Source organism: Euleptes europaea, chromosome 1 (assembly GCF_029931775.1).
Source record: "Euleptes europaea isolate rEulEur1 chromosome 1, rEulEur1.hap1, whole genome shotgun sequence".
NCBI lineage: Eukaryota > Metazoa > Chordata > Lepidosauria > Squamata > Sphaerodactylidae > Euleptes > Euleptes europaea.
Window position 1 is genome coordinate 6,725,537 of NC_079312.1, and position 25,404 is coordinate 6,750,940.

Consider the following 25,404-nt stretch of genomic DNA (forward strand, 5'->3'; position numbering starts at 1 on the left):
CATCTGATTTTTGACCCTCTGCACTTCATAAATTCATTCCAGTTTTCACATTGCAGCAGAAGCTGCTTCTGATGACGGACCAGATGACTGTAACAACGGTTTGTCAATTCAGGTGATCGTGCTAGACCACAGTTAGCACAAACTGTGGTTTGTGAACCAAATTGAGCTTTCTTACTATGGTTTGCACGTGGATGTCATACTTTGGCTTGTCAATTCAGGTGATCATGCTAAACCAGTTAGCACAAACCCTGGCTTGCAAATCAAATTTAGCTTTCTTACCATGGTTTGCTAGCAGATGTCAAACCATGGTTTGTCATTTCAGGCATCACACCAAAGCAAACCTATGCAGAGTTATTCCAGTCTTAACCCACTGAAATCGGTGGGCTTACAATGGAGGAACTCTGCATAGGATTGCACTGTAAGCTTCCTTTGTGAGGGTTTGGTGTGGTGCCTTGACAGGGAATTGTATTTAGATAAGGCCCATTTGTGTGTGGGGGGGTATGCTTCTTCTAAGATGTACCTGTTACTTCCCACAATGTTAGTAAGTGCTCATTTTAAAAAAAATTGTAATGCTTTCAGAACTAATGGTCAGATTAACTATGGGCCACATTTGTAACAGATGAAAAGTCTCCAGTCAATTATTGCGAAGGATTAATTGGCTAACCTGGCCTTATTTTCAGAACGGAATCTCTTGCTTGCATTTTTTGTTCTTGTCGGCCAGCCAGTGGAATGGGTTTTATTCACTAACTCCTGGTTTGTTCCTGTCCCTTCCCTGGCAACACGAGTTCTTGAAATCTTCCAACTTTAAAGCGGTTAGAGTGCCATACTAGAATCTGAAAGACCCAGGTTTGAATCCCTGCTCTGTCATGGAAGCTTTCTGAGTAACCTTGGGCCAGCCACACACTCTTAGCCTAACCTACCTCACAGGGTTGTTCTGAGGATGAAGTGAAGGTAGGGTTGCCAGGTTCCCCCTGGCAACTGGCAAGGGGTGGGGTGGAGAACTTGTTGGCAGGCAATATAGGCCTAGTTCTCTGTTGTCACAACGTGGTGACATTACTTTCGGCATGCGCTGGAAGTGACTTCATCACGACGATGATGACCAAAGGGAAGCTCTGGTATTTAGGCAAAACTCTACCATAGAGATTTGCCCCAAAATCGGAGAGTCCCTATGGTCATCATCGGCATGATGACATCACTTCTAATGATGTTACCGCATTGCTGACAACAGAGGAGTAAGTTCCCCCACGGGCTGGCTGAACAGTGCCCGGGGAGGGGCTGCAAAGCGGGCTATCCCTTGCTCCCAGTGGGGGTCTCCTCCATAAGTGGAGGAGAGGCGAATGATGTAAGCACCTTTGGGTCCCCACTGGGGAGAAAACGGCGTATAAATGAAGTAAATGAAATGAAAGTTGGAATGCCTGAATGATGCAGACTTAAGAGTTTCCAGGGGAGGGCTGATATCCAGACTACAGATTGGCGCAGGAAGCTGTCCCCTGACCCAATAGCCCCTTGCAATGGGGATAGGACCTTCCTGCCCCCCACTGGCAGCCCTAACTGCAAGTTGGCTTTGCGTACACCACTACGTCACTTCTGGTTTCACCATAGAGTTTCTGACAATTCCTAGAACTACCCTCCATCACTTCTGGTTGCACCATAGAGTTCAGTGATTCCTAGAGCACCGTACATCGCTTCTGGGTTTTCTCCAGATGTGATGCAACAGAGCACAAGACTCTGCAGCCTGCCCACCTCTGATGCTCCCACCGGTTGCTAGAAGAGGAAGAAGAGTTGGCTTTTATATGCCGACTTTGTCTACCACTTAAGGAAGTATCAAACCGGCTTACAATCATCGTCCCCTCCCTGCAACAAACACCCTGTGCAGTAGGTGGGGCTGAGAGAGCTATAAGAGAACTGTGACTAGCCCAAGGTCACCCAGCTGGCTTCATGTGTAGGAGTGGGGAAACAAATCCAGTTCACCAGATTAGCCTCCGCTGCTTATGTGGAGGAGTGGGGAATCAAACCCGGTTCTCCAGATCAGAGTCCACTGCTCCAAACCACTATGCCTCGCTGGCTCTAGGCACAGCCTGGCAAAACTAATTGAGGAAGGTCCCTTGCGATGGAGGAAAGTGCCACCATGGGGAGGACAGATTTGCATAAATTGAGTAGGGAAGCAAAATATCTTTTAGGAACTGTTGGTCTTGAAGCCACACCTATTCACCATCAGCCCCGCCCATTTTTGGCCCTGCTGTAAAACATAATATGATTACACATACCCTTCAACATTTCATGGACGAAAACAGGGACATCCTCCCATTGCTCCATCTACGCTGTATTCGTTTATACTGTCTTAGACTCCCATGCCCTGCTTTTGCAAGCCAAGGACATGTTTGAACACATGAAGCTGCCTTATGCTGAATCGGACCCTTGGTCCATCAAAGTCAGTATTGTCTACTCAGACCAGCAGCGGCTCTCCAGGGTCTCAGGCGGAGGTCTTTCACATCACCTAATTGCCTAGTCCCTTTAACTGGAGATGCCAGGGATTGAACCTGGGACCTTCTGCATGCCAAGCAGATGCACTGCTACTGAGCCACAGCTCCTCCCCCCTTTTTTAACCATTTCCTCAGCTGACAGCAACAACGGATTAATATATTCACATCTTTCAAACTCTGCTCTATTCTTTTTATTAGCTGTACAAGTTCGCTGGTGATCTGTGTTGTCCTTTTGGTGAAAAGGTAAGGTAGTAAAACATCATTTTCACCAATCATTTATAAAAAAATCTGAAGACTAAATGGAACCTCCATGTTCAGAGGAAGTCAACCTCTGCACTTGTGCCTGGAGGCAACATCAAGGGAAGGCCTCAGCCCTCTAGAGAGGCTGGTCGGCCACTGTGTGGGATCAGATGCTGGACCAGAAGGACCACTGGCCTGATTCAGCAGAGCTCTTCTGATTGTCAGACCGTAGCATCACCAGTTTACAATGATCAGGTAGGAGGTGAGGATGTCAGATCTTGGGAGCTAAGCTGTGTCTGTACTTGGAAAGGGAGACCTCCGAGGAAGACTCTGCAGAGGAAGGCAAGATTTGACAGCACTTTACACGCACAGTGTTAGCCAAAATGCCCAGTTACAAATTATTATATGGGGGAATTAGCATTCAATAACCGGCACTGAACATAACGTAAGCAGGGATGCAACCTTTGTCTACCAGAGTCCATACCATGACCAGAAAACGAGGCAGAAGCAATGGAATTAGGTTTAAAAGAATTTTACTCAAATTATATGTTCACACACGCATACAAAAATAACATACACGCACACAACATACAGAGTCTAGGAATCAAAATAGAGACATTTGCCAATGTGGCAGGCCCTCTGAAGATGGGGTAATACTGCACCTGGTCCAGAAGCGGATTTCCTAGGTTCCATGTGGCTAAAGGAGGGGGAAGGGGTGTGGATTCCCGTGGCTTACCCAGCGAGGCTGGAGAGCTGGGTGGTCTGGCATTGCTACCCAGACCGACAGAGTGACAGCAAGTATGCAAGCGGAAGACCTAAGGTAAGGTATGGATTAAAGGAGACCCCAGTTATACCTCTCTCTGGGGGCAGGGTGATTGGATTACCCTTTCGTGGGTCCCGTGTGAAACAAAAGGTGACAAAAAGACTAATGGTCGGCTGTTGGGGTGAGGCAACAGGGCAATTGAAACAAACTATTCTATTCCTATTGATTTGCGCATTTCTGGGAGAACCGGGAGTCGTTCGTAGATGAGATTAACGAGCTGGAACAAAGATGCGTACGGCTGGATCCGGGGCGTGTCGGAGGAGCGATCCTTCGATACTGGTATCTCAATGCTTTCCAATGGGCCATCAATCATGCAGATGATGCGGGGAGGGGGGGAAAGGCCTGTGTGCGTGCCTGGGCAGCTCTTGCAAAATGACAGCTTTTCTGGTCAGAGAAAATGGATTTCCTCTGGTTCGGCTTCTTTGCCCGTGATCCCTCCTTGTCAGTTTCACTGGATGGTGCGGGAGCCTTCCCCATTGCGTTTGGGGCTTGGCACACGTCTGGAACGGTAGTGGCACGCATCTGTTGGGGTTGCCATGACCAGTCCGGGAGATTGGCAACCCGTTTGCTTACACAGGAGGTGATGTGAAAGACCTTTGCCTGAGACCCAGGGGAGCTTCTGCCAGTCTTGGGTAATACTGACCTTGATGGGCCAAGGACCCTTCAGTATATGGCAGCTTTATGTGTAAAAACACAACAAAAATGGCTTCTGTTCTATTTTTATGTAACCATTTTAACACTGGGGATCCCCGTGGTGATTAAGAATGATGGTTTGGAGCTGTGGACTCTGATCTGGAGAACCATGTTTGATTCCCCACTCCTCCACATGAGCTGCGGAAGCTAATCTGGTGAACTGGATTTATTTCCCTACTCCTACACGAGGCCAGCTGGGCTAGTCACACTCTCTCAGCCCCACCTACCACACAGGGTGTCAGTTGTGGGGAAGGGAAGGTGATTGTAAGCCAGTTTCATTCTGCCTTAAGTTGTGGAGAAAGTCGGCATATAAAAACCAACTCTTCTTGTCAAACCAGACCTGTGCCGAAATCTCTTGTGCTGAAACTTAATTCCCAGGTTTGCAGGAGCCTAGCTCGTACTGGGATCATGCCCCATGCAGAAGAGGTCTTTAAGTCCTAACCCATTCCACCCGGGAGCTTTTTTCCTGACCTGAAATGGCTCCGGGAAGCCACTATTTTGCCTCTTTGGAGAAAACAGACACATCACTCACCTGGAAGGCTACACACCTTGGGGCAGGGACCAGACTCTTCTGTTTTCCTAAATATCCTTTTATTATTTATTCACCTTTGTAATTTGTGCTTATTTGATATTAGCATTTTATTCTGTTTTGCAAGTGGCGCCCAGTTTCCTTTCCAGGAAAAGAGTGGGATATAAACCTTAAAAACAAATAAAATGTCTTCTACAAAGCACTGATGACTCAGGAGGAAAAAGTTATCATGAATAATAATCTCAGGGGAACAGCCTCCCCGTTTGGAGGCAGTATATCTGTAGGTACTCAACAGAGTACCCAAAAGAGGGGACAGAAGCATCCAGAGCAAGGATGGAAGCTGGAAGTGACTCAGACAAGTCACATGGCTGTCTTCATTGATGCCTCTGTAGGAACTGAGACTCCTTCTATATAACCCTTGAATTGAAACCTGCCCTGAGTCTGGCTGTGGCCAGGGAGGGCAGACTAAAAGCACAAAAAATAAATACTTAAAAATAAAAAGCTAACAGGACACACTCTGTACCTCGCCTGCAAGAATGTGCATGTTGAAGCATTTAACCTGCAAGCATCACTCCAATTTCACTACTTCGGAGTAACTACGAACTGTGGGAAAGGGATGTTTCAGCAGGTAACCAGCTGGATACGGGTCCAGTAGCACCTTTGGACAGCAAGCCTATTGTATGTCTGTGTATGTACACATTTGTGGCCCCCAAATTATCCACTTTTCATCTGATTTTAACACTGCAGATCTGCCCTCAGCAGAAGGAGGAGGAGAGACTGCCCGGGACGAGACAATATTGTTTATTAATTCCAGAAATGGAAAATAATCAATACCTTATGTCTCCAGAGGAAAAAATGTGTCTCTTTAATTTCTCCCTTGCCCAGAACGGTCTCCTGAAACTTCAGATGTTTGACAAGGACCAGAGCCCAAGACAGGTCTGAGTTTGTTTTGTTTTCTAGATCAGGGCTTCTTAAACGTTTTCCACTCGTGACCCCTTTTTGCCCGAGAAATTTTTATGCGACCCCGGGTATATAGGTATATAAAATTGGTATTCAAACCAAACATTTACTGATAAAAATTAATAAAGAAACCTTTTATTGTTGCCAAATTTTTCACGACCTCCACATTCAGTTACGCGACCCTATGTCATGATCCATAGTTTAAGAAGCTTTGTTCTAGGTCACCTAAGAAGTCCAAAGTGAAAGATTTAGAAGAATGATCCAGGGAGACATTCTCCTGCACAGCAGCCATCAAAACGATGGCGTTCCCATTCATTTCCATAGGGCCTGTGCAAGAGAACGTCCTCCTCATTGGTGTTTCACTCCCATCCTACGTAGTTTATTTGATAATGAGTGGACTGAGGGCATTGCCGAAAGGAAGGACCCTCTGTTAGTATTGCCATGGGATCGATAGCTTTGATGGTGTAATGCTGTCCCCTGCCCAGCTTGTTGGAAAGTCTCTCCTCCGTACAAGAGCTCTCTTGGGAGATAACAGCAGAGCCCAAGCTGAACCGTTTCTCACAGTCTACGCACTGAGGCCGTTTCCCTCCTGCCTGCATTCTCTGTAGGCCTGAGCGGACAGTGAAGTTTTTCCCACAATCTGAGCAGGCACCCAGTTTCTCTTCCGAGTGGGTCAGCTGGTGCCTCACCAGACTCGAGTTGGAAGGGAAGCTTTTCTCACAGTCCACGCACTTGTACGGCTTCTCGCCCGTGTGGATCCTCTCGTGTACCACGAGGCTGGAGGGCCGGCTGAAGCCCCTCTCGCACACCGAGCACTTGTACGGCTTCTCCTCCGCATGGATCCTCTGGTGCGTGATGAGCTGCGAGCTGAAGCTGAACCTTTTCCCACACTCGGCACATTTGTACGGCTTCTCTTCCCGGTGGATTTTCTCGTGCGCCATCAGGCTGGTGACGTGACTGTAGCTTTTCTCGCATGCTGAGCACTTGTATGGCTTCTCTCGCTGGTGAGTTCTCTCGTGAACGATGAGGGAGGGTTTCTGATTGAAACTTCTCTCACAGACCGAACACTGGTACGGCTTCTCCCCTGTGTGGATTCTCTGGTGCCTGACGAGGCTCGAGCTCAAACTGAAACTTTTCCCGCAATCCACGCACCTGTACGGCTTCTCTCCAGTGTGGATCCTCTGGTGGGTAATGAGATTTGAACGCTTATTGAAGCTTTTCCCACAATCCATATAAGTGTGTGGTTTCTCTCCCGTGTGGATTCTCTGGTGCCTCACCAGACTGGCTTGGTTATTAAAGCCTTTCCCACACACAGAACACACCGCTTGGGTCTCCTGCCCTGGGCCCACAGTACCCAAGTTCCTGCCCATAGAAATTGCAGGCTCTTGCACAGTCTCCATGAGGGGGCTTGCTTGCTGCTTCTCTGATCCTAGTTGAGTTTCAGGAGCTTCTTTCTTTTTGTGGGATTGGGGGGTAGTCTTCTCGGCCCTCCTCAACAATGTCTCACGTGAGCCCACAAGCTCAAAATTCTCCAGCTGAAGAGTCCCCTTGTTGTTGTCTCTTTCCCGCTCTGCACCTTCTGGAATAAAGAGAACTATTTCAGTCACATCTAGTTTATTAAACCCCTAATATCCCACCTTACCCTTTGCAGCTAAAGGTGGCATTTGTTCCATTACGGTATTGACACTTCTCCCCCCCCTCCACACACACATTCTTTTCCTAAACCTCTCAAATCCCACTAAAACTTTGGAACTCCCCTCCCAGGCAGATTCGTCTGTCTCCCCCAATTGTTGCCTTCCACCAGAGGGTGAAGACTTTTTTGTTTTGATGGCATATTCCCAATAACTGTTATTGGCCTTCCTCCTTGGTTTTGGTGTTATGTATGTGTATATAATTTTCATACATATGCTTACATGCTGAATTAACTGAATTAACATTAACTGAACAGGCCAAAATAAAGAAAAGATGGGAACAATTTGGATGAAGGTGGAGTGAAAACTGGTGAAAGGAACATTAACAATTTGAGACAGGCAGATGACACATTACTAGCAGAAAATAGTGAAGACTTGAAACTACTCCTGATGAAGATTAAAGAATAAAATGCTAACACTGAACAGCAGAAAGACAAAAGCAGAGGGGGATGAAGAAAGATAAACTTATGCCTGCAAATTTGGGACATACAACATCATCCTCAAGAGTTTATGTAATGCTTGACAGTATTCAAAACTCTTCACATTCATCACCTCATCATACCTTTACAACAGCCCTGTGAGGTAGACCAGAAATTATCCCCATGTAGACCGAGGCCTGAACCTCACAAGATAATTTTTTTGAGAGTTGTATCTGGGTTAGGGTTGCCAGCTCTGGGTTGGGAAATACCTGAAGATTAGGGGGGTGGAACGTGAGGAGGGTGGGATTTGGGGAGGGTAGGGACTTCGGTGGGGTATTATGCCATACAGTCCACCTTCCAAAGCAGCCATTTTCTCCATGTGAACTGATCTCTCTCATCTGGAGATCACTTTTAATAGCAGGAGACCTCCAGCTACCATCTGGTGGTTGGCACCCCTAAGTCTTGGTCCCCCCAACTTACACTGTTTTTGTGTCCATCTCTATGTCCACCCCACATCCTGCCAAGTCTTGCGAGTTTGGTGCTGAAACATAAATCCCCGGTACAAGTACCTAAGTCAGTCTAGGAATGTGGGGAATGGGGTTAAAGTCTTCCCTCTCTATGCTGTTTTCAATACCTGAAATGGATTCCCAATACCCAAGGGATCCACTGTTTGCCAATTGGGGAAGTTTATATGTACTGCAATCTAGCGGTAAGTTTCCCCCAGCGTAATTGCCACCCTCCCAGTTGTTACTATGTCTGGATTTCTGTACAAAGAACGAGGTATGTGGATGCTGTTCCTGTTCTCTTTGCACCCCTGTGTGGAAGCAGTTTTGTATTGCTGAGTTTTCTGAAAGACACCAAGACCAGAAACGGATTCGTTCAATTAGGTGCTGGCATTTACATGCACAGGGGCACAACCCCCACACTGTCACTGGGACCTTTGACCGCTTCGGCTCCACTTTCTGAATAATTCCCTCTCCCCTTGACCAAAAACAATGCCTTAATGCCATACTTCCTGTGTTTTGCCTGGAACAGTGTAGGTCCTCTGCCCACGGCTCACCCACTCGCTCCAGTTGAGAGATCACATCAGGTTTTGTGACAGCCAGGACTGGTCAAAAGGAAACAGGACAAAAAGAAGAACAAGTGCCATATTCATTACATCTTTCTACAGGCTTCAAACGCTGCCAGTTTCTGAGGTAAAGGGAAAAGATAGAGTCCAAACAACCATTTATGCTTGGTTATTAGCCACGTGATCCAAGTGGAAGTGCCCTGCAGCTTTTTTTCCCACTTATTCATGAATTCTCCATCCTTCAGGGATCACCCCATGGCTGCCCTGCACTTAACCCAGGATTTCAGAAACATATTTGATCATGAATTTAAATTTTGCCTCGATCCCAAAGCAAAGCTAATTGAGGCAATTTTCGTGAATAGTCTCAACTTCAGGTTTTCTCTTACTCCGCCCATTGTGCCCTCACACAAACCATCCCTGAGACGCAATTTTAGGAAGTAGCTTAAAGATCTCGGAAGCCGGCTCTCCCCGCCATGGATTCTCTATGGTCAGTTTCAGCAGCAGGAACTGAGATGATCAAATGGAAGAATCCTGACGACGTGCTGACAGGGGAATGTAGACGAAGGTGCTGGCTGCTGGACTGGTGTGGCAGCGGCGGCCACAGCCATGAGACAGGAAATCTCCGGCAATGAGCCGCAGTGTTTTGGGTTTTGTTTTTTTTTTGTTTACATTGATGTTTTAATGATATACCGATTAATTTAATAGTATTTTAGTGGTGAAACACTAAAATATTATTACATTAATTGGTATGTTGAAGCAGCAGCATAACCCCCCCCCCCTCCAAATAAACGCAGCGGCTCGCCACCAGATACTTTTGCCTCATGGCCACCGCCACTGCCTGTTCCCCCCACACAGCTCATAAGCATTCAAAGCATAAATGACCATAGCATTATGGATACCATGGACTGCCGAAAACACAAATAAGTAGGTTCTGGATCAAATCAAGCCTGAACTGTCCCTAGAAGCTAAAATCATTCGACTGAGGCTATCATACTTTGGTCACATTATGAGAAGACAAGACTCACTCGAAAAGACAATAATGTTAGAAACAGTTGAAGGCTGCATTTGCAAAAAAAACAAACCAAAAAAAGGAAGAAACTCCAACTGTACTTGGAACCCTAACCCAGTAGTTCTTACCCTTTTGTACCTTATGTTTATTTTATTGATTTGTCTGATAATCATATTTATATGCCTGTCTTCCTTCTGAGCACCTCAAGACCCGTCTGAGCAGACACTGTAATGCCATCAAAGAAATCCAGAGCATCGTCGGAAAAAACCCTACTGAATGCCAAAAAGAAGAAGAAAACCCTTACCCAGCGAGGTCATATTCTCGTAGTTCTCTTGCATGACATCCCTGTAGAGAGCCCGCTGAGGGGGTTCCAGAAGGGCCCACTCCCCCTCCGAGAAATGCACAGCCACATCCTCAAACGTCAGCAGACCCTGAAAATTCAGCAGCTTCACTCAGTCTGCGCTACAGAAGAACTACTGACCCATGGGGTCAGCTACTGTTTAAAAAGTGTGGGGCTGGAGGACCAGTTACAGTGAGTCTGCTGGCCACTCACCCAATGGCATCTTTCCCTACCTGAACCAGTTCTGCCGCATTGGTTTCCGTTCCATGCTGTTTACGACTGGACTCTCCCACGCAAACTGGGGATGTTGTTCTGGAGCCTGACAGGGGCGACATGGGAAGAAATGGGAAAACTGCAAAGAAAAAGAAGACTCAGTCAAGCTCATCTGCTTTCTTCTCTGCATTTGCAGACATGTCGCTAGCAGCAGAACGTCGCTAGCAGCCTCTTGAAACAAATGGACTGTGAGCAGACAATGACAAGAGATCCCGGAAAGCCTGTGTTGTGGGAAGAATGAAAAGAATTTTTTTTCTTAAATTAGGGCAAGCTGTTGTCAAATACGTTAATTTAGAGAAGGCCTTTACGGAAGGCCTTTAAGAGGAGATAAGCAACCAATTGGTTTGATTTAGATTGAAGACAGATATATGGCTTTAACTGCAAATCACAGCCAATTCTTCAGCCACAGTGTGAACCTCATTTTCAGACCATGCTGTTACAGGCAAATACCCAAGCCAAGTGAACACATAATAGCCAACTATGTCCATTGACTTCAACAGACTTTATAGGGTTGCCAGGTCCCCCAGCAACTGGTGGGGGCCGGGGGGAGATTTACCAGCAGTGGGGGGAGGCCTAGCCTGGCCATGCAGCAATGTCACTTCCAGCACCAGAAGTGACATCATCACATCACTAGTATTTGGGCAAAAACACTATGGTAGAGGCAATTTTTACCACAGAGTTTTTGCCCAAATATCAGTGTGTCCCACATCATTGGCAACCCAATGGCATCGCTTCTGGTGTGCACCGAAAGTGATGTCGCCACATCACCAGGGACGTCACCTCTCTGCAGGACTAGGCCTCCCCCAGTAAATCCCCCTGCCGACTGGGATGCCAGCCTCTGAGGTGGGAGCTGGGGTTCCCTTGAAATTACAACTCATCTCCAGACTACAGAGATCAGTTCCCCTGGAGAAAATGGCTGCTTTGGAGGGTGGACTCTATAGTATTGTATTCCACTGAGGTCCCTGTCCTCCCTAGCCTCCATCTCCAAATCTCCAGGAGTTTCTCAACCTGCACCTGGCAACCCTACCCAACCTCCCACCCTGCCATTGGCCGGGGGGCAACCCTACCTGCCAACCAACGGATCAGTGTGGGGGGCAGCAGCTAGGGGTGGGGGCTTGGCAGCCCTAGCCCAAAGATGCATTTTGCAACCCTATTACCAAATCTCTTACACAGCTCCACTAGACCCAGACCAACATCCACGTTGGCATTATGTTCCCTAAGACAAAAGATCACTTTGGCCCTGATAGAGCGCAAGGCATACCTGGGAGACTCTTCAGCACCAGCTGCAGTGACTCTGAAATAAATAAAAGAGGTTGGGATAAAGTGAGAGAGAATCCAGGACTTTGTACTTAGAAGGCCTCTGTGTCATTTGGCGATGAAAGACGCTCTGTTCTAAAGCAACCAGGGGCGTGAAGAAACCCAAGAACAAACCGGCTCAGTCAGAAGTAGAAGTTCCTGGCATCAGATGTGACATCACTGAAAATATTTACTTATATTACATTACTGAACCGTTCATATTTCTTAAAAGTTAAAATTCCAAATGCTGACTAAAAAAACAGCATAGTTGCTACTGAGACCAAGAAGGCAGCATAAAATCACCTCGGTTAAACATACTGTAAACACTTTAGAGTAATACCATTATTTATTTAAAACATTTTAATGCTGTCTTTCCACCCAATCAGGGTCCCCAAGGCAGTGAACATGAAAACATTAAAATGTTTTAACAAATAAAACCAACATTAAATAATTCAATAAAAACACATCAACAAACACCAGAACCAGGAAGGAGGGCCAATAACTGTTGTGGAGACAGAGAGAAAAGGAATAAAGAGAAGAGAGGGGAGGGGAAAAAATGTTTTGGTCTGATGTCTAAAATTCAAGTTTGATGCCCATAAAATTTCTGTGGGATTTCTGCAATGGACGTATCGCAAGCAAAAACTCCCTGTCCCGGTGCTGATCCACCTTGCAGCCACCATCAAAGGTATACAGAAGGTATACAGCCAAAAAATAGGGTTGCCAGGTACCCCCTGCCAGGTACCCCCTGGCAACCTGTGGGGGGGTATGGGGTGGGGGGGACTTACAAGCTGTAAATGAGGCCAGCATCAACATCACTTGTGGAAGTGATGTCATCACAAGACTGACGACCGTGGAGATGGTCCAGTATTTGGGCAAAAATTATAGTAGAAGCCGTTTTTATCATACAGTCTTGCCCAAATACCAGAGTCCCTGCTGTCATCAGTGACGTGATGACGTCACCTCTAGAAGTGATGTCGACGCTGGCCTCCATTTACAGCTAGGAAGTCCCCCCACCGGCTGGGTGAATGGCACCGGGGGGGAGGGAGCTTGGGGTGTGGAATCCCCCGCGCCCTGTTGGGGGATGGCAACCCTACCTAAGAAGCATAACTCAGCTGAAGGGCTGGTTTGTAGGCACTCTCCTTCCTCAAGTCAGGGAATCTAGTGGACTCCTAGTTTCAGAGGGTGGTATTTATTTTATTTGTTGACTCAGCCTTCCATCCTTCCGAGGTCGGTAAAATGAGTACCCAGCTTGCTGGGGGTGAAGTGTCGAGAACTGGGGAAGGCAACGGCAAACCACCCCGGAAACATAGTCTGCCTAGTAAATGTCAGGATGTGACGTCGCCCATGGGTCAGGAATGACCTGGTGCTTGCACAGGGGGACTCACCTTTGAAGCTGCTCAGTATTCCCTCCAAAATAGCCCTTCGTTCAGAGAAACAGCAAAGCTTCAGCTCCAGCTCTAGAAAACCATCGTCCCTCTTTGGAAAGGCAGCCTCTCCCCTGCTCTTGGGGCTAGTGGCAGACTGGATGGAAAGAAGGAGGACTTAAGAAAAGCCTAGTAAAATGGGACAGGCCCCCTCCCGACTTCACCATGGGCACTAGCCAACTCTCACCTCTAGGATCTGAAGCGACACCTCCTCTCCCCCCCTCTGGCAGGGCAGGTGGCTCTCCACCGAGGCTGTGGATGAGGTAGCCTCCCTTAGCTTGATAACATCTCCAGCAAAACCCTCGAGCCACCTCAAGAGAAGCTGCTTCTGCTGCTCCAGGAACCCACAAAGCGCCTTCCATTCCCGGACAATTTTTTGCATCTCAGCTTCCGTCTGCTTCTGCAGTCAAAATGGAGTTTAAATCATGGCTGTCATGCAAAGGTAAATGTTAGCTATGTATCGGATAGCCAAAGGCTGGCTCCTGTGTGGATAGTCAAATCCACACAAGAGAGCCAACAACATCTATGATACTAGGCTTGCCAACCTCCAGGTGGTAAAGGAGAAAAAAGACACCTCTGTACTATTATCAGGAGGATGAGAAAACCAGTACAGGAGCAATGCTGCTAACAATGCCAATATATTATAGCTACATATACACTTTACAGTATGTGGTAATGAAACCACCAACAACACATACATTCAGTACAACAGTGGATGTACAAAATTTCCACAGCTCATTTGAATTCCATCTGGTAAGTATCAAATAAGTCCTTTGAAGTAATTATCTTAGTCTTTTCTCAAAACAGATGCTGCAAGATGAACAGTCAAGGAGAATACGATCGTTTCGGAGCACAAGGAGTGGAAGGAACTTAGCATCTTACCCCTCTGGGGAAGTATTATGCACTTTATTCTGGAAAAGGTTATTCTTTGAAAAGGTTCTTCTTTGAAACCTGATATCATGGATATTGATATAGGATTGCATGCACTGCATCTTTTGAAGAACTGATCCCTTGTGCTCCGAAACGATCGTATTCTCCTTGACTGTTCATCTTGCAGCATCTGTTTTGAGAACAGACTAAGATAATTACTTCAAAGGACTTATTTGATACTTACCAGATGGAATTCAAATGAGCTGTGGAAATTTTGTACATCCACTGTTGTACTGAATGTATATGTTGTTGGTGGTTTCATTACCACATACTGTAAAGTGTATATGTAGCTATAATATATTGGCATTGTTAGCAGCATTGCTCCTGTACTGGCTTTCTCAACCTCCAGGTGGTAGCTGGAGATCTCCTGGGATTACAACTGATCTCCAGGTGATAGAGATTTGTTCACCTAAAGAAAATGACTACTTTGGAAGGTGGACTCTGTGATATTGTACCCCACTGAAGTCCCCAAGCCCCGCCCTCCTCGGGCTCCACCCCCCCAAATCTCCAGGTATTTCCCAACCCAGAGCTGGCAACCCTATATGATACAGAGTTCTGCAAAGCCAGGAGAGCTCCCCAGAATTGCAGAGAAATCTTAGTTCATTATAATTGATAGTGACACTGGTACATGTGCAAAATACTTGCAATATCCAGGGTTGCCGATCTCACAGAATTAAAACTGATATCCAGTCTACAGAGATCAGTTCTTCTGGAGAAAATGGCTGCTGTGGAGGGTGGACTCTATGGCATTATAAAGGGTTGAGGTCCCTCCCCTTCCCAAACCCTGTTTAGGCTCCACCCCGAAATCTCCAGGAATTTCCCAACTCGGAGCTGAAAACCGTACTCATGAAAAACGTCACAACTCATGGTGTTTCTTTCTCGCTTGGAGCAAATTCCTCTTCTCCCTCTCTCCCAACACATTTCATAGGCATGCTTAACAGCCATTTGAAGGCTGATCCCAATTATCTGTCTTGTCCCCCCCTTCAATTTTCAGGCATTCAGTCCACCTTTTCATTTAAAAAACCCAAACAAAACAGTATTCCTTCAAATCGTGACCTGGACAGCCCAGGCTAGCCTGATCTCGTCAGATTTCAGAAGCTAAGCAGGGTTGATCCTGGCAAGTATTTGGATGGGAGACCACCAAGGAATACCAGGGTTGTGACGTGGAGGCAGGCAATGGCAAACCACCTCTGAACGTCTCTTGCCTTGAAAACCCTACCAGGGGTCGCCTTAAGTCAGCAAACACAGCAAAGAAAAAAAGTTCCCTTCAATATTAATTAATCACAATTTTTCAAGGACTATCCCATTTAGACAGACAGGCAAAACTGCTCAAGAGAGAAGAGGAAATACAAGTTATCACAAGCACTAGCCAATCGGTGCTGGGCTCTGCTGGATTCTGCTGCAGAATTGGTTGTAAGATGCTCTGAGCCTGACTTGCTCAGGAAAGGGCATCCTAAAAATCTAACAAAGAAAATAAGCAAATAATAAATAAAATGGCAGAGATGTTTCCCCCTTGGGCTCATGCCCGCATGGAGGACCACACACAGGACATGGACTTCCACCATTTCTCGGCTGCACAAGCCACACATATACACGCAGAGAGCGCTATGAAACCACTGTGTTTTGTCATTCAAATAATATATTAAAATACACGCAGCCCTGCCAGAGCCTACCAGAAGTTCTGCACTTCTTCCTTGTTCCTCGTCAGCCTCTTCTCTTGGTCCTCTTGGATAAGGCAGGTGACCTCTCACCTACGAAGAATGGAAATCAGCATCATTTCTAAGTAGAGCGAGAGGCAGCCGTGGAGGAAGCTTTCTCTGCTGAATTTCTGTCTGCAGGCAAAGGATTTCTTTCCAGACAAACAGCTGATTTCTCTTGCCATGTTAGGTTTGCCAGCCAACGAGTAGGAATCAGCAGGACACTGGGAGGTGGCGATATGGGGGCGGCACCATCCTGATGACAGCGTGATGTCCTTTCCAGGCCAAACCCGGAAGAGATGTCATAACACTCTAAAGCCACATGACGTCACTTCTGGGTTTGGCTCGGATGTGAAGTCACACAGTCAAAATGATGGTAATTTCCCTACTGTTTTTTCTCCCTCTGGGCTTCTGAAGAGCAGGGGGCGTCTGGACTTTTGATGGGGTTCAGCGGACCCGTGCCGACCCCGTGAAGAGCCTCGGGGCTAGACTGGACCCAACCATATTGCTGGAGAAGCAAATCAATGCTAATCTGAGCAGGGCTTTCTGCAGGTGCCCACCCGCAAATGGGCAAAATCTGCCGCTGCCCATACGCGTGGCCTTCTCCGTTGTGGCCCCCACCTTGTGGAACGGCCTGCCTGAGGAAGTCAGCAAGGTTCCCACGCTCCTGGCTTTCCACAAGTTATGCAAACCGGAATTATTCAAGTGGGCTTTTCTACGCAGATAGTAGGGAAGCACCGTACAAAATTATCCAGAAAGTTACTTGGACAATTATCAGAGACTATGGTCTATACTACCGCATATAGGTTTGCTGTAAGTTGTACCCTCTGTTTAATCTTCCATCATTTTATGTGTCATGTTAACACTTATGCCTTGCTTCAGATTTTTTTTTATTTTTAATTTCTGGTCGGTTCTACAACCCTAACGCTATTTCACTGTTTTTGAATGTCCCATCCTGTTGATTTTATTGACTCACTCTATGTAATCCACCTTGAGTCCCAGTGAGAGAGGCGGACCATAAATAACATGAATAAATAAAATGAACAAACGAATGAATGAATAAATGAAACATTTTGGTTCTCTCTGTAGGAAGCTGTTAGCTTATGGTGGGAGAACTAAAGAGGCGCCCTGAAGAGTAACCATTGGACCACCTCCCCCAAAACGGAACCCGATCCCCAGAAATTTAAGAATCATTGTTATAATTTTTTTTAATGTTATAAAACTTTTTGTATGCTATAAAATTTAATAAAAAATCAAAAAAAAAATCAAACTTGCATCACCAAAGTAGCCATTTTCTCCAGGTGAACTGATTTCTGTTGTCTGGAAATCAGTTATAATCCCAGGAGATCGCCAGCCACCACCTCGATTTTGGCAACCCTAGTAACAGGAGAGTGGAAATGGATAGCCAAAGGTTTTCATGGCATGGAGTAAATACCATCACCAATATTCTATTATGAGTATGTTAAAGGGACAGGGTTGTTTTTTTCTTCAGGAAAATGGCAACCCCTACCCATCGTGCTCTTCGCCTTGAGATGGGCACCTCGAATTTGTTGAACCATCATTCACTGAAAAATTCCTTGCAGTGCTCAAACGAGTCGATTTATTCATTTTTATAGTGTTTCCAGCCCACATTTCTCTGCAACCAGCCTCGAGGTTCTATTGAACTAGAACCTCCAGGTATTTGTAGGCAAAGCACCTTTGCAGAGTTACAGGAACCAAACTCCCAAAGACTCCTGCTTGGTAAAATCTGCCCCAGGGGTGTGTGTGTTAAGTGCCGACAAGTCGCTTCCGACTCATGGCGACCCTATGAATGAAAGTCCTCCAAAATGACAGCCCTGCTCAGATCCTGCAAATTGAAGGCCGTGGCTTCCTTGATTGAGTCCATCCATCTCTCGTTGGGTCTTCCTCTTTTCCTGCTGCCCTCAACTTTTCTTAGCATGGCTGTCTTTTCCAGTGACTCTTGTCGTCTCATGACGTGACCAAAATACGACAGCCTCAGTTTAGTCATTTTAGCTTCTAGGGTCAGTTCAGGCTTGATTTGATCTATAACCCACCGATTTGTTTTTTTGGCAGTCCACGGTATCCGTAAGACTCTCCTCCAACACCACATTTCAAAGGAATCTATTTTCTTCCTATCAGCTTTCATCACTGTCCGGCTTTCACACCCATCCATAGTAACAGGGAATACGATGGCATGAATTAATCTAGTCTTGGTGGCCAGTGACACATCCTTACACATCCTTGGCTGCCCTTCCCAGTCTCCTTCTTCAATCTCCTTCTGATTTCTCCTCCCAGGGGAGGGGGGGAGTCAACCCCCCCCCAAAAAAAGCAAAACACTGCAAAGGAGAAAATGCATTTCCAAGCAAGACTGTGACATTCAACAGACCCCTCCGCTTCGCCCTTACCGGAGCCGCCTCCAGGGCAGCCATCTCCCTCGCTCCAGAGTCCCCCTGGTCTTAAGCCTCAACACAGGTGGAGAGCGGCGCTTTGATCTCCTCTCTTTGATGTCCTCCCTTCCCACCCACCTTCTGCAGCGATTGGCTGCCTGGGAGGAGGAGACCAGCCCTGGCCAGAGAGGGGCTTTGATCTCCTCTCTTTTATGTCCTCTCTTCCATCCCACCTTCTGCAGCGATTGGCTGCCTGGGAGGAGACCACCAGCCCTGGCCAGAGAGGGGCTTTGATCTCCTCTCTTTGATGTCCTCCCTTCCCTCCCACCTTCTGCAGCGATTGGCTGCCTGGGAGGAGCAGACCAGCCCTGGCCAGAGAGACAAGGAGAAGCATCTCCTTACTCACTGGGAGGCGCCTCGAGAGCCCTCTTGTGGGAACAGGCCGACTGCAAAGGGATGGAGACCAGTGCTGTGGGCTTGCCATGCCAACTCCAGCCTGGGAAATTCCTGGAGATTTGGAGGCAGAGACTGCGGAGGGAGGGGTTGCACCTAAAATCTGTGGTCTACCAGAGAGTCTAAAGCTGTCATTTTCTCCAGGAGAAATGATTTCTGTAGTCTGGAGATGAGCTGCAATTCTGTGACATTTCCAGGCCCCTACCTGGAGGCTGGCAATCCTCTCTGGGAGGTGGCATCATCAGGGTTGCCAACTTCCAGGTAGCAATCAAAACCGGCTACAAGTGCTACTCAGGAGTTTAGAATTCAAAGTGCAAGCACTAGCCAAAGTAAACCCACAGTAAGGTAACTACAATGCAAAATTGCTGTTTAGAAAAATATATTCTGAAGAATTTCTAACAAACACAACCTCAGTTGAGCAAACAGGAAATTTACAAATAGTCTAAAATAGACTTAATATAACAGCGCAAGGCGTTACACAATAATAAATATAGGCAAATTTGCTCAGTTTGTTTTCATCGTTTTAAGTCCATACATCTAAATTGCAACATTCAGGCAGCGGAGACAAGACATTGTGCAATGGAAATCCGGTATAATTCCATTTCATATGAAACTTTTTCAAGCTCTTAGTCCTTCCGTGCACAATTCATTCAATATATGAAGGAGTGTGCGTTCCTTGTATGTATGGACGGTAAAGTAAGACGTCTACTTCCAGGTAGCAGCTGGAGATCTCCTGGGAATACAACTGATCTCCAGCCGATACAGATCAGTTCCCCTGGAGAAAACGGCTGCATTGGAAAGTGCATTGTACTCTGCTGTGGTTCCTCCCCACCCAAACCTGCCCTCCTAAGGTTCAACCCTGAAAATCTCCAGGTATTTCTCAACCCGGAGCTGGCAACTCTAAGCATCAGAGGACGGCCTGGGACTTTATTCCTTGTCTTTGGCCCTCTGGAGGCACCGGTTAGCCACTGAGATGGGATGCTGGACTAGATGGGCCACTAGTCTGATCCAGCAGCAAGGCTCTTCTTATGTTCTTAGGGTGCATTTAGGTTGCAGGGCACAAAAGCCCCAAGAAACGAGGCACATCAGGTTGCCAACTGATGGACGCCAGGGAGATCAACATGGTCTGCAAAGCATGGGACAAGCACACTGGCTTCTGAGCAAGTTGGCAACCATGTATAGGAAGTGGCTTTAGGGCTGCCATTTTTAAGGTCTGTACAGCCATTTTTTAAATAAGCGCCTTGCCTTTTATTAATTTGCAGCTGGTCTAGGAATGGCTTGTTTTTTGTAAAGTTGCACATTGATTACTATGAGTTTTTATTGTTGGTTTTGCTGAGATTCGCCTTGGGTCCCCTTTATGGGGGGCAGATTATAAGTGCTCGAATAAATGACAGGCCCCAGAAAAGGGTGATTTGTAGAGTATTTAGTATTAATTGCCCTCAGAGGAGACTACTCATGATTCTGCATGAGCTACTCATGCATGTGTTTCATACAGGAGGCGAATCTAGAACAGTGACTCACATAGATACTTGACATACAGCCTCCTCAGAGGGTAGATCATTCAGCAGTGATTCTGCATTGGAAGTGATTGGAAGATAATCACACTCAATAAAGTTATGACAGAATCAGTCTTTCCTCCCACTGGAGTCTGAAGGGAAGGCAGGGCCGAACATGCAGAGAAATGACAGGCAACCTCAAACAAAACTGATTTATTACTCTCATGGCACCACAGCAGTTCCCCTGAAACACACCTTTGGGGAAAATCTGCTGTAATTTTTTGAATTAAGGGGAAATAATATTTCAGCGAGACAAGGGAGGTCAATTACTTTCAACAGCTCATGTGCCGTGCAAAACAAAATGTACTGCTAGACACTGCTGTACCTGTTTTATTCTTCAGTTTTCTATTCTGGAAAGCTTTCAGCAGCTTATTCAGAAAATATTGTTACTTGAGCCCTGAAATATGTTGTCTCATAAAAAGACCAGACTTAATTTTTTTAAGTTTTTTTTTCTGGAACGTTAGACTTTTTTCCTATTGTTTTTATTTGGTGTTTTGCTACATTAAATGCCTGAAAAAGGATTCTTTTTTATACATTCAATGGTTTTCTCAAAATTAAATGTTACAAAAGGCACAGAGCCCAAGAGCTGGGTGATTTAGCACACAAAGATCGTCTTCACAGTCCAAAGAAGGTATGGGGCAAGCGTAAGAAGTGTTTGCAGGGGCGCAATCTAGTGAGAAGTTCCCCTGCACAACTGCTCTTGCACATGTCTCATTCATTTCACAACATTCCTGTTGTTTGTGATGTATCACATCTATTCTGGCCCACCTCCATTGTATACTAGTTTGTTTCTGGAGGCAAACTAAAGTGCTGTTTTTCACCTTTAGAGCCCTAATCTGAAGGACCTCTTTCTCTACAGATCCTCCTCAGAGTCTGAAATCATCCAATGAGGACTTGCTCTATGTCACACCTTTCATCAGGTAGGGACACACTGATGGGGACTTCATGGTGGAAGCACCCTAGTTATGCAAGTGTTTCCCCCAGTAAATTAATTTTGGCCCCTTCCCTGGGAGTGCTTGGAAAGGTAGTAAAGGCACAACAGTTTAGTTCAGCTTCTTGTTAAGATTTGGCAGGTCTTTGGTCCCCTCATATGTGTAATTTATGTTCTTTGGTTCCACTGTATGTGTTTTCATCTATGCTTCAGATTGGAAAGATGGTGAGAGTGAGGGATAGGGGCATCTATTCCAGCATGGGGAATTTTTAAAAATTCTATATTTTATTTTCTATATGCCGCTTTGAGAACACTAGTTATCAAAAGACAAGGCATAAATGTTTTTAAATGAAAAGAGCTCTTGTACAAGGATGTTTCTAATGGATCATGAATTCCACGGTCATCAATCCCATCCTACATAATTTATTTGATAGTTAATTGACTGGGAGTCCTTAATGCTGCTGGTGCCTGTGCTCATATTTATGGCATCCACGTGGTTGGCTTTATGATGTTCAACAAAATTTGGTCTGGTATAGAAACTTTCCCCACAGTACACACATTTGTACGGTTTCTCTCCTCTGTGGGTCTTCTGGTGTGTAATGAGATTCGAACTCAGATTGAACCTTTTACCACAGTCTGAGCACTGATAAGGTTTCTCTCCTGTGTGAGTCCTCTGATGTCTAATAAGGCCCGAACTACAAGTGAAGCTCTTGCCACAGTCTGAGCACTCAAAAGGTTTCTCTCCCGTGTGGATTCTCTGGTGAACATTGAGCTGAGAACTCACGCTGAAGAATTTGCCACAGTCCGAGCACTGGTACGGCTTTTCTCCTGTATGCGTTCTCTGATGGGCAATAAGGTTGGAACTCAACGTGAAGCTTTTCCCACAATCTGTGCAGTTGTATGGCTTCTCACCCGTATGGATCCTCTGGTGCCTGATGAGGTTTGAGCTGCAAGTGAAGCTCTTCCCGCAGTCTGCACAGTCATACGGCTTTTTCCCTCCATGGATTCTCCTGTGTGCATTGAGACTAGATCTCAAGTAGACGCTCTTCGGACAGTCTGTACATTTATAAGGTTTCTCACCTGTGTGGATTCTCTTGTGGGCACTGAGGCTCGATCTCACACTGAAGCTTTTCCCACAGTCCAAGCATTTGTATGGCTTCTCTCCCGTGTGGGTCCTCTGATGGACACTAAGCTGGGAGCTGACGCTAAAAGTTTTGCCGCAGTCCGTGCATTTGTAGGGCTTCTCGCCTGTGTGGGTCCTCTGATGTCTAATGAGGCTAGAACTACAGCTGAAGCTTTTCCCACAGTCTGAACACTCATACGGTTTGTCCTCAGTGTGAATCCTCTGGTGTCTAATAAGGCTGGAGCTGCAGTTGAAGCTCCTCCCGCAGTTAGAGCACTGGTACGGCTTCTCTCCTGTGTGGATTCTTTCATGAGCGATAAGGTTCGAGCTCTGGCTGAAGCTTTTCCTACATACTGAGCACGTGTAGGGTTTCTCGCCTCTGTGTGTCCTCACATGTGCAATGAGGGCAGATTTCTGGCTGAAGCTTTTCCCACAGTCTGAGCACTTGTAGGGCTTCTCTCCTGTGTGGATTCTCTCATGGGCAACCAGGCTTGATTTCAAACTGAAGCTCTTCCCACATTCTGAACACTCGTATGGTTTTTCTTCCGTATGGATTCTCTCGTGGGCAATGAGGCTGGAGGTTTGGCTGAAGCTCCTCCCACAGACAGAACATTCATATGGTTTCTCCTCTGTGTGGATCCTCTCATGGGTAATGAGCGTCGATTTCTTCCCAAATGTCTTCCCGCAATCAGAGCACTTGTACGGCTTCTCTCCTGTGTGGATCCTCTCGTGAGCAATCAAGTTAGAGGTGTTGCTGAAGCTTTTCCCACACTCACTGCATGTCAAGTGTCTCTTGCTGGTGTTTTTATTATTCAGCACATGAAGAATTGGCTTACTTCGACTCCTTCCTGCAGGCATTCTCTCCTGCCTTTCAGTTCTCCTCTCATTTTCCAAAATCTCTTCCTGCTCACAAACTTGGAGAACTTCACTGCCTGTTTTTCTTAACAATTCCACAGACAGTTCTACTTGTTCAGAACTTGCTATGTTGAGAGTTTTTCCATCTTCTTCCTTTCCTTCCTTCTCAGTCATCCCCCCTCGACCTGCCAAAACAAGGAGAATAAAGACAGGGACGAAACCCATGGAAATGCAGGCAGTCAAAACTCAAATGGAGAAGAGGACAAAACTCAAATGGTTCTCAGAGGAAAGAAATTGCTATGGTTCAGTTCCAGAGGGCTCAGAATATTTCCATATTGGCTTGTCAGCTTCTGGGTTTAATTGACTCAGACAGAAGGGGGCTAGACCCAGATCATTTCCATTTTCTAAGGCAGGCACCCCCAGACTTTTTGAGCCACAGCTTAGCTTCAGTCACACAATGAAGATCCTTATTTTGGGGGTGGCAGCTGCTGCCAAAGCAGCACTTGAAAAATCTGCATAGCCAATCTAATCTTCAATTGCTGATCAGAAGCCCTGCTGGACAAAAGCCCCATCTGGCCCCACCTACTTTCTAAAAACCCTTGGTTGGCCCCCCAAAAAAGCGTCAACAGGCACCACACTAGGGACCCCTGTTCTAAGGCAATGTTTAAAAAGCAGTAAATCTGTCTGGAATATAAAATTTCAGATCGCATGTCTCAATTTTGCTCCACCAAGAAAAAAGGAAAATGAATAACCCTCCCCGCTAGCAGCCTAGGGAGAAGGTCAGGCCAGAATCCTTCTAGTTGACATGCTAATTTTCTACATCCAGTGATTTTTTTTCTGATGGAGAAGCATTCAATCACCTCGACAGTCTGAAGTGGGACTGCCCAGGCAAGGGGTTAATCACCTCTGTAAGCTCTAGGCCCACATTTGTTGTAGGATGACTTGGTTAGGACAGAAAAGGCACACATTATGTAAAATATTTCGAAAAGGGTACTTCCAAGATTTTGGCAGCTGGAGGGCAAACTACACATCCCATGTCAGCCACAGGGAATAGAAGCCTGAGCTGGAATGGGGGAGACAGAGGGGGAGAGCGCGAGTCTCACCGTTGCAACTCAGCAGAGCAACCTGGAGGGCGGATCTTTTCCCTGTGAGAATGCCGGATCCCTGTTCCAGCTCTGCCCGATCCAGTGCAGGCTTTGGGACCATGGTGCCTTCCGTGCTAGAAAAAAAAGAAGTGCAGAAGTGAGAGCCAGCATGGTGTAGTGGTTAAAAGTGGTGGTTTGGAGCAGGTGGGCTCTGATCTGGAGAACCGGGTTTGATTCCCCACTCCTCCACATGAGCGGCGGAGGCTAATCTGGTGAACCGGGTTGGTTTCCCCACTCCTACACAAGAAGCCAGCTGGGTGACCTGGGGGTAGTCACACTCTCTCAGCTCTACCTACCTCACAGGGTGTCTGTTGTGGGGAGGGGAAGGGAAGATGATTGTAAGCCGGTTTTATTCTTCCTTAAGTGGCAGAGAAAGTTGGCATATAAAAACCAACTCTTCTACTTCTTAAAACCAAGTCATCCAGCATCTGTCAAGCGGTCCACCTCTAATTCCCTGCCTTTCCAAGCCTCTGAGACACATCCTGACCTCTCTCTGCCCGTCTCTCCTTCTGCACCTCTGCTGGTGACTCGTGGCCTCTCAGCTTGCAAAAGAATTTCCATTAGGATCAGTCCTAAGGGCCCATTTATGTTCCCTCCTTCCACACACAAACACACACCGATCCCCAAGGCTTGTGCTGTCTCCTCTATGCCACCAACACCCTAGTTCCATCTCTCCCTCCGCCCTACATGACATGCTGGAGCAGCTACCAGCTTTGCTTTGCTTTTTACTAGTTCCTCCATAGTGAAGGGCCTTCCAGTTCTTCTCCAGCGTGGCATAGAGGTTAAGAGTGGCGGACTCTAATCTGGAGAACTGAGTTTGATTCCCCACTCCTCCACATTATGCTTGCTGGGTAACCTTGGGCCAGTCACAGCTCTCTCTGAACTCTCTCAGCCTCACCTACCTCACAAGGTGTTTCACAAGGTTGTGGGGAGGGGAAGGGAAGGTGACTGTAAGCTGCTTTGAGACTCCTCAAAGGTAGAGAATAGTTGGTATAAAAACCAACTCCTTCATCCAAGCCTCCCAGAGCCCATACTAGTTTCTGTCGTAACATCAGGAAATGCTCATCTTCATTCCACC

General features: G+C 46.5%; 1 protein-coding gene across 1 annotated transcript; it reads right to left on the bottom strand.

Annotated features, from left to right (window-relative positions):
• Nucleotides 1–6,087: 6,087 nt before the first annotated feature.
• Nucleotides 6,088–23,220, bottom strand: LOC130476959 (zinc finger protein 271-like). Its single transcript, XM_056848993.1, has 2 exons — nt 21,744–23,220; nt 6,088–7,028 (listed from the first exon to the last, which is right to left on the bottom strand). Exons 1-2 carry the CDS (start codon nt 23,182–23,184, stop codon nt 6,088–6,090), a joined length of 2,382 nt encoding a protein of 793 aa, XP_056704971.1. The 5' UTR covers nt 23,185–23,220.
• Nucleotides 23,221–25,404: the final 2,184 nt, after the last annotated feature.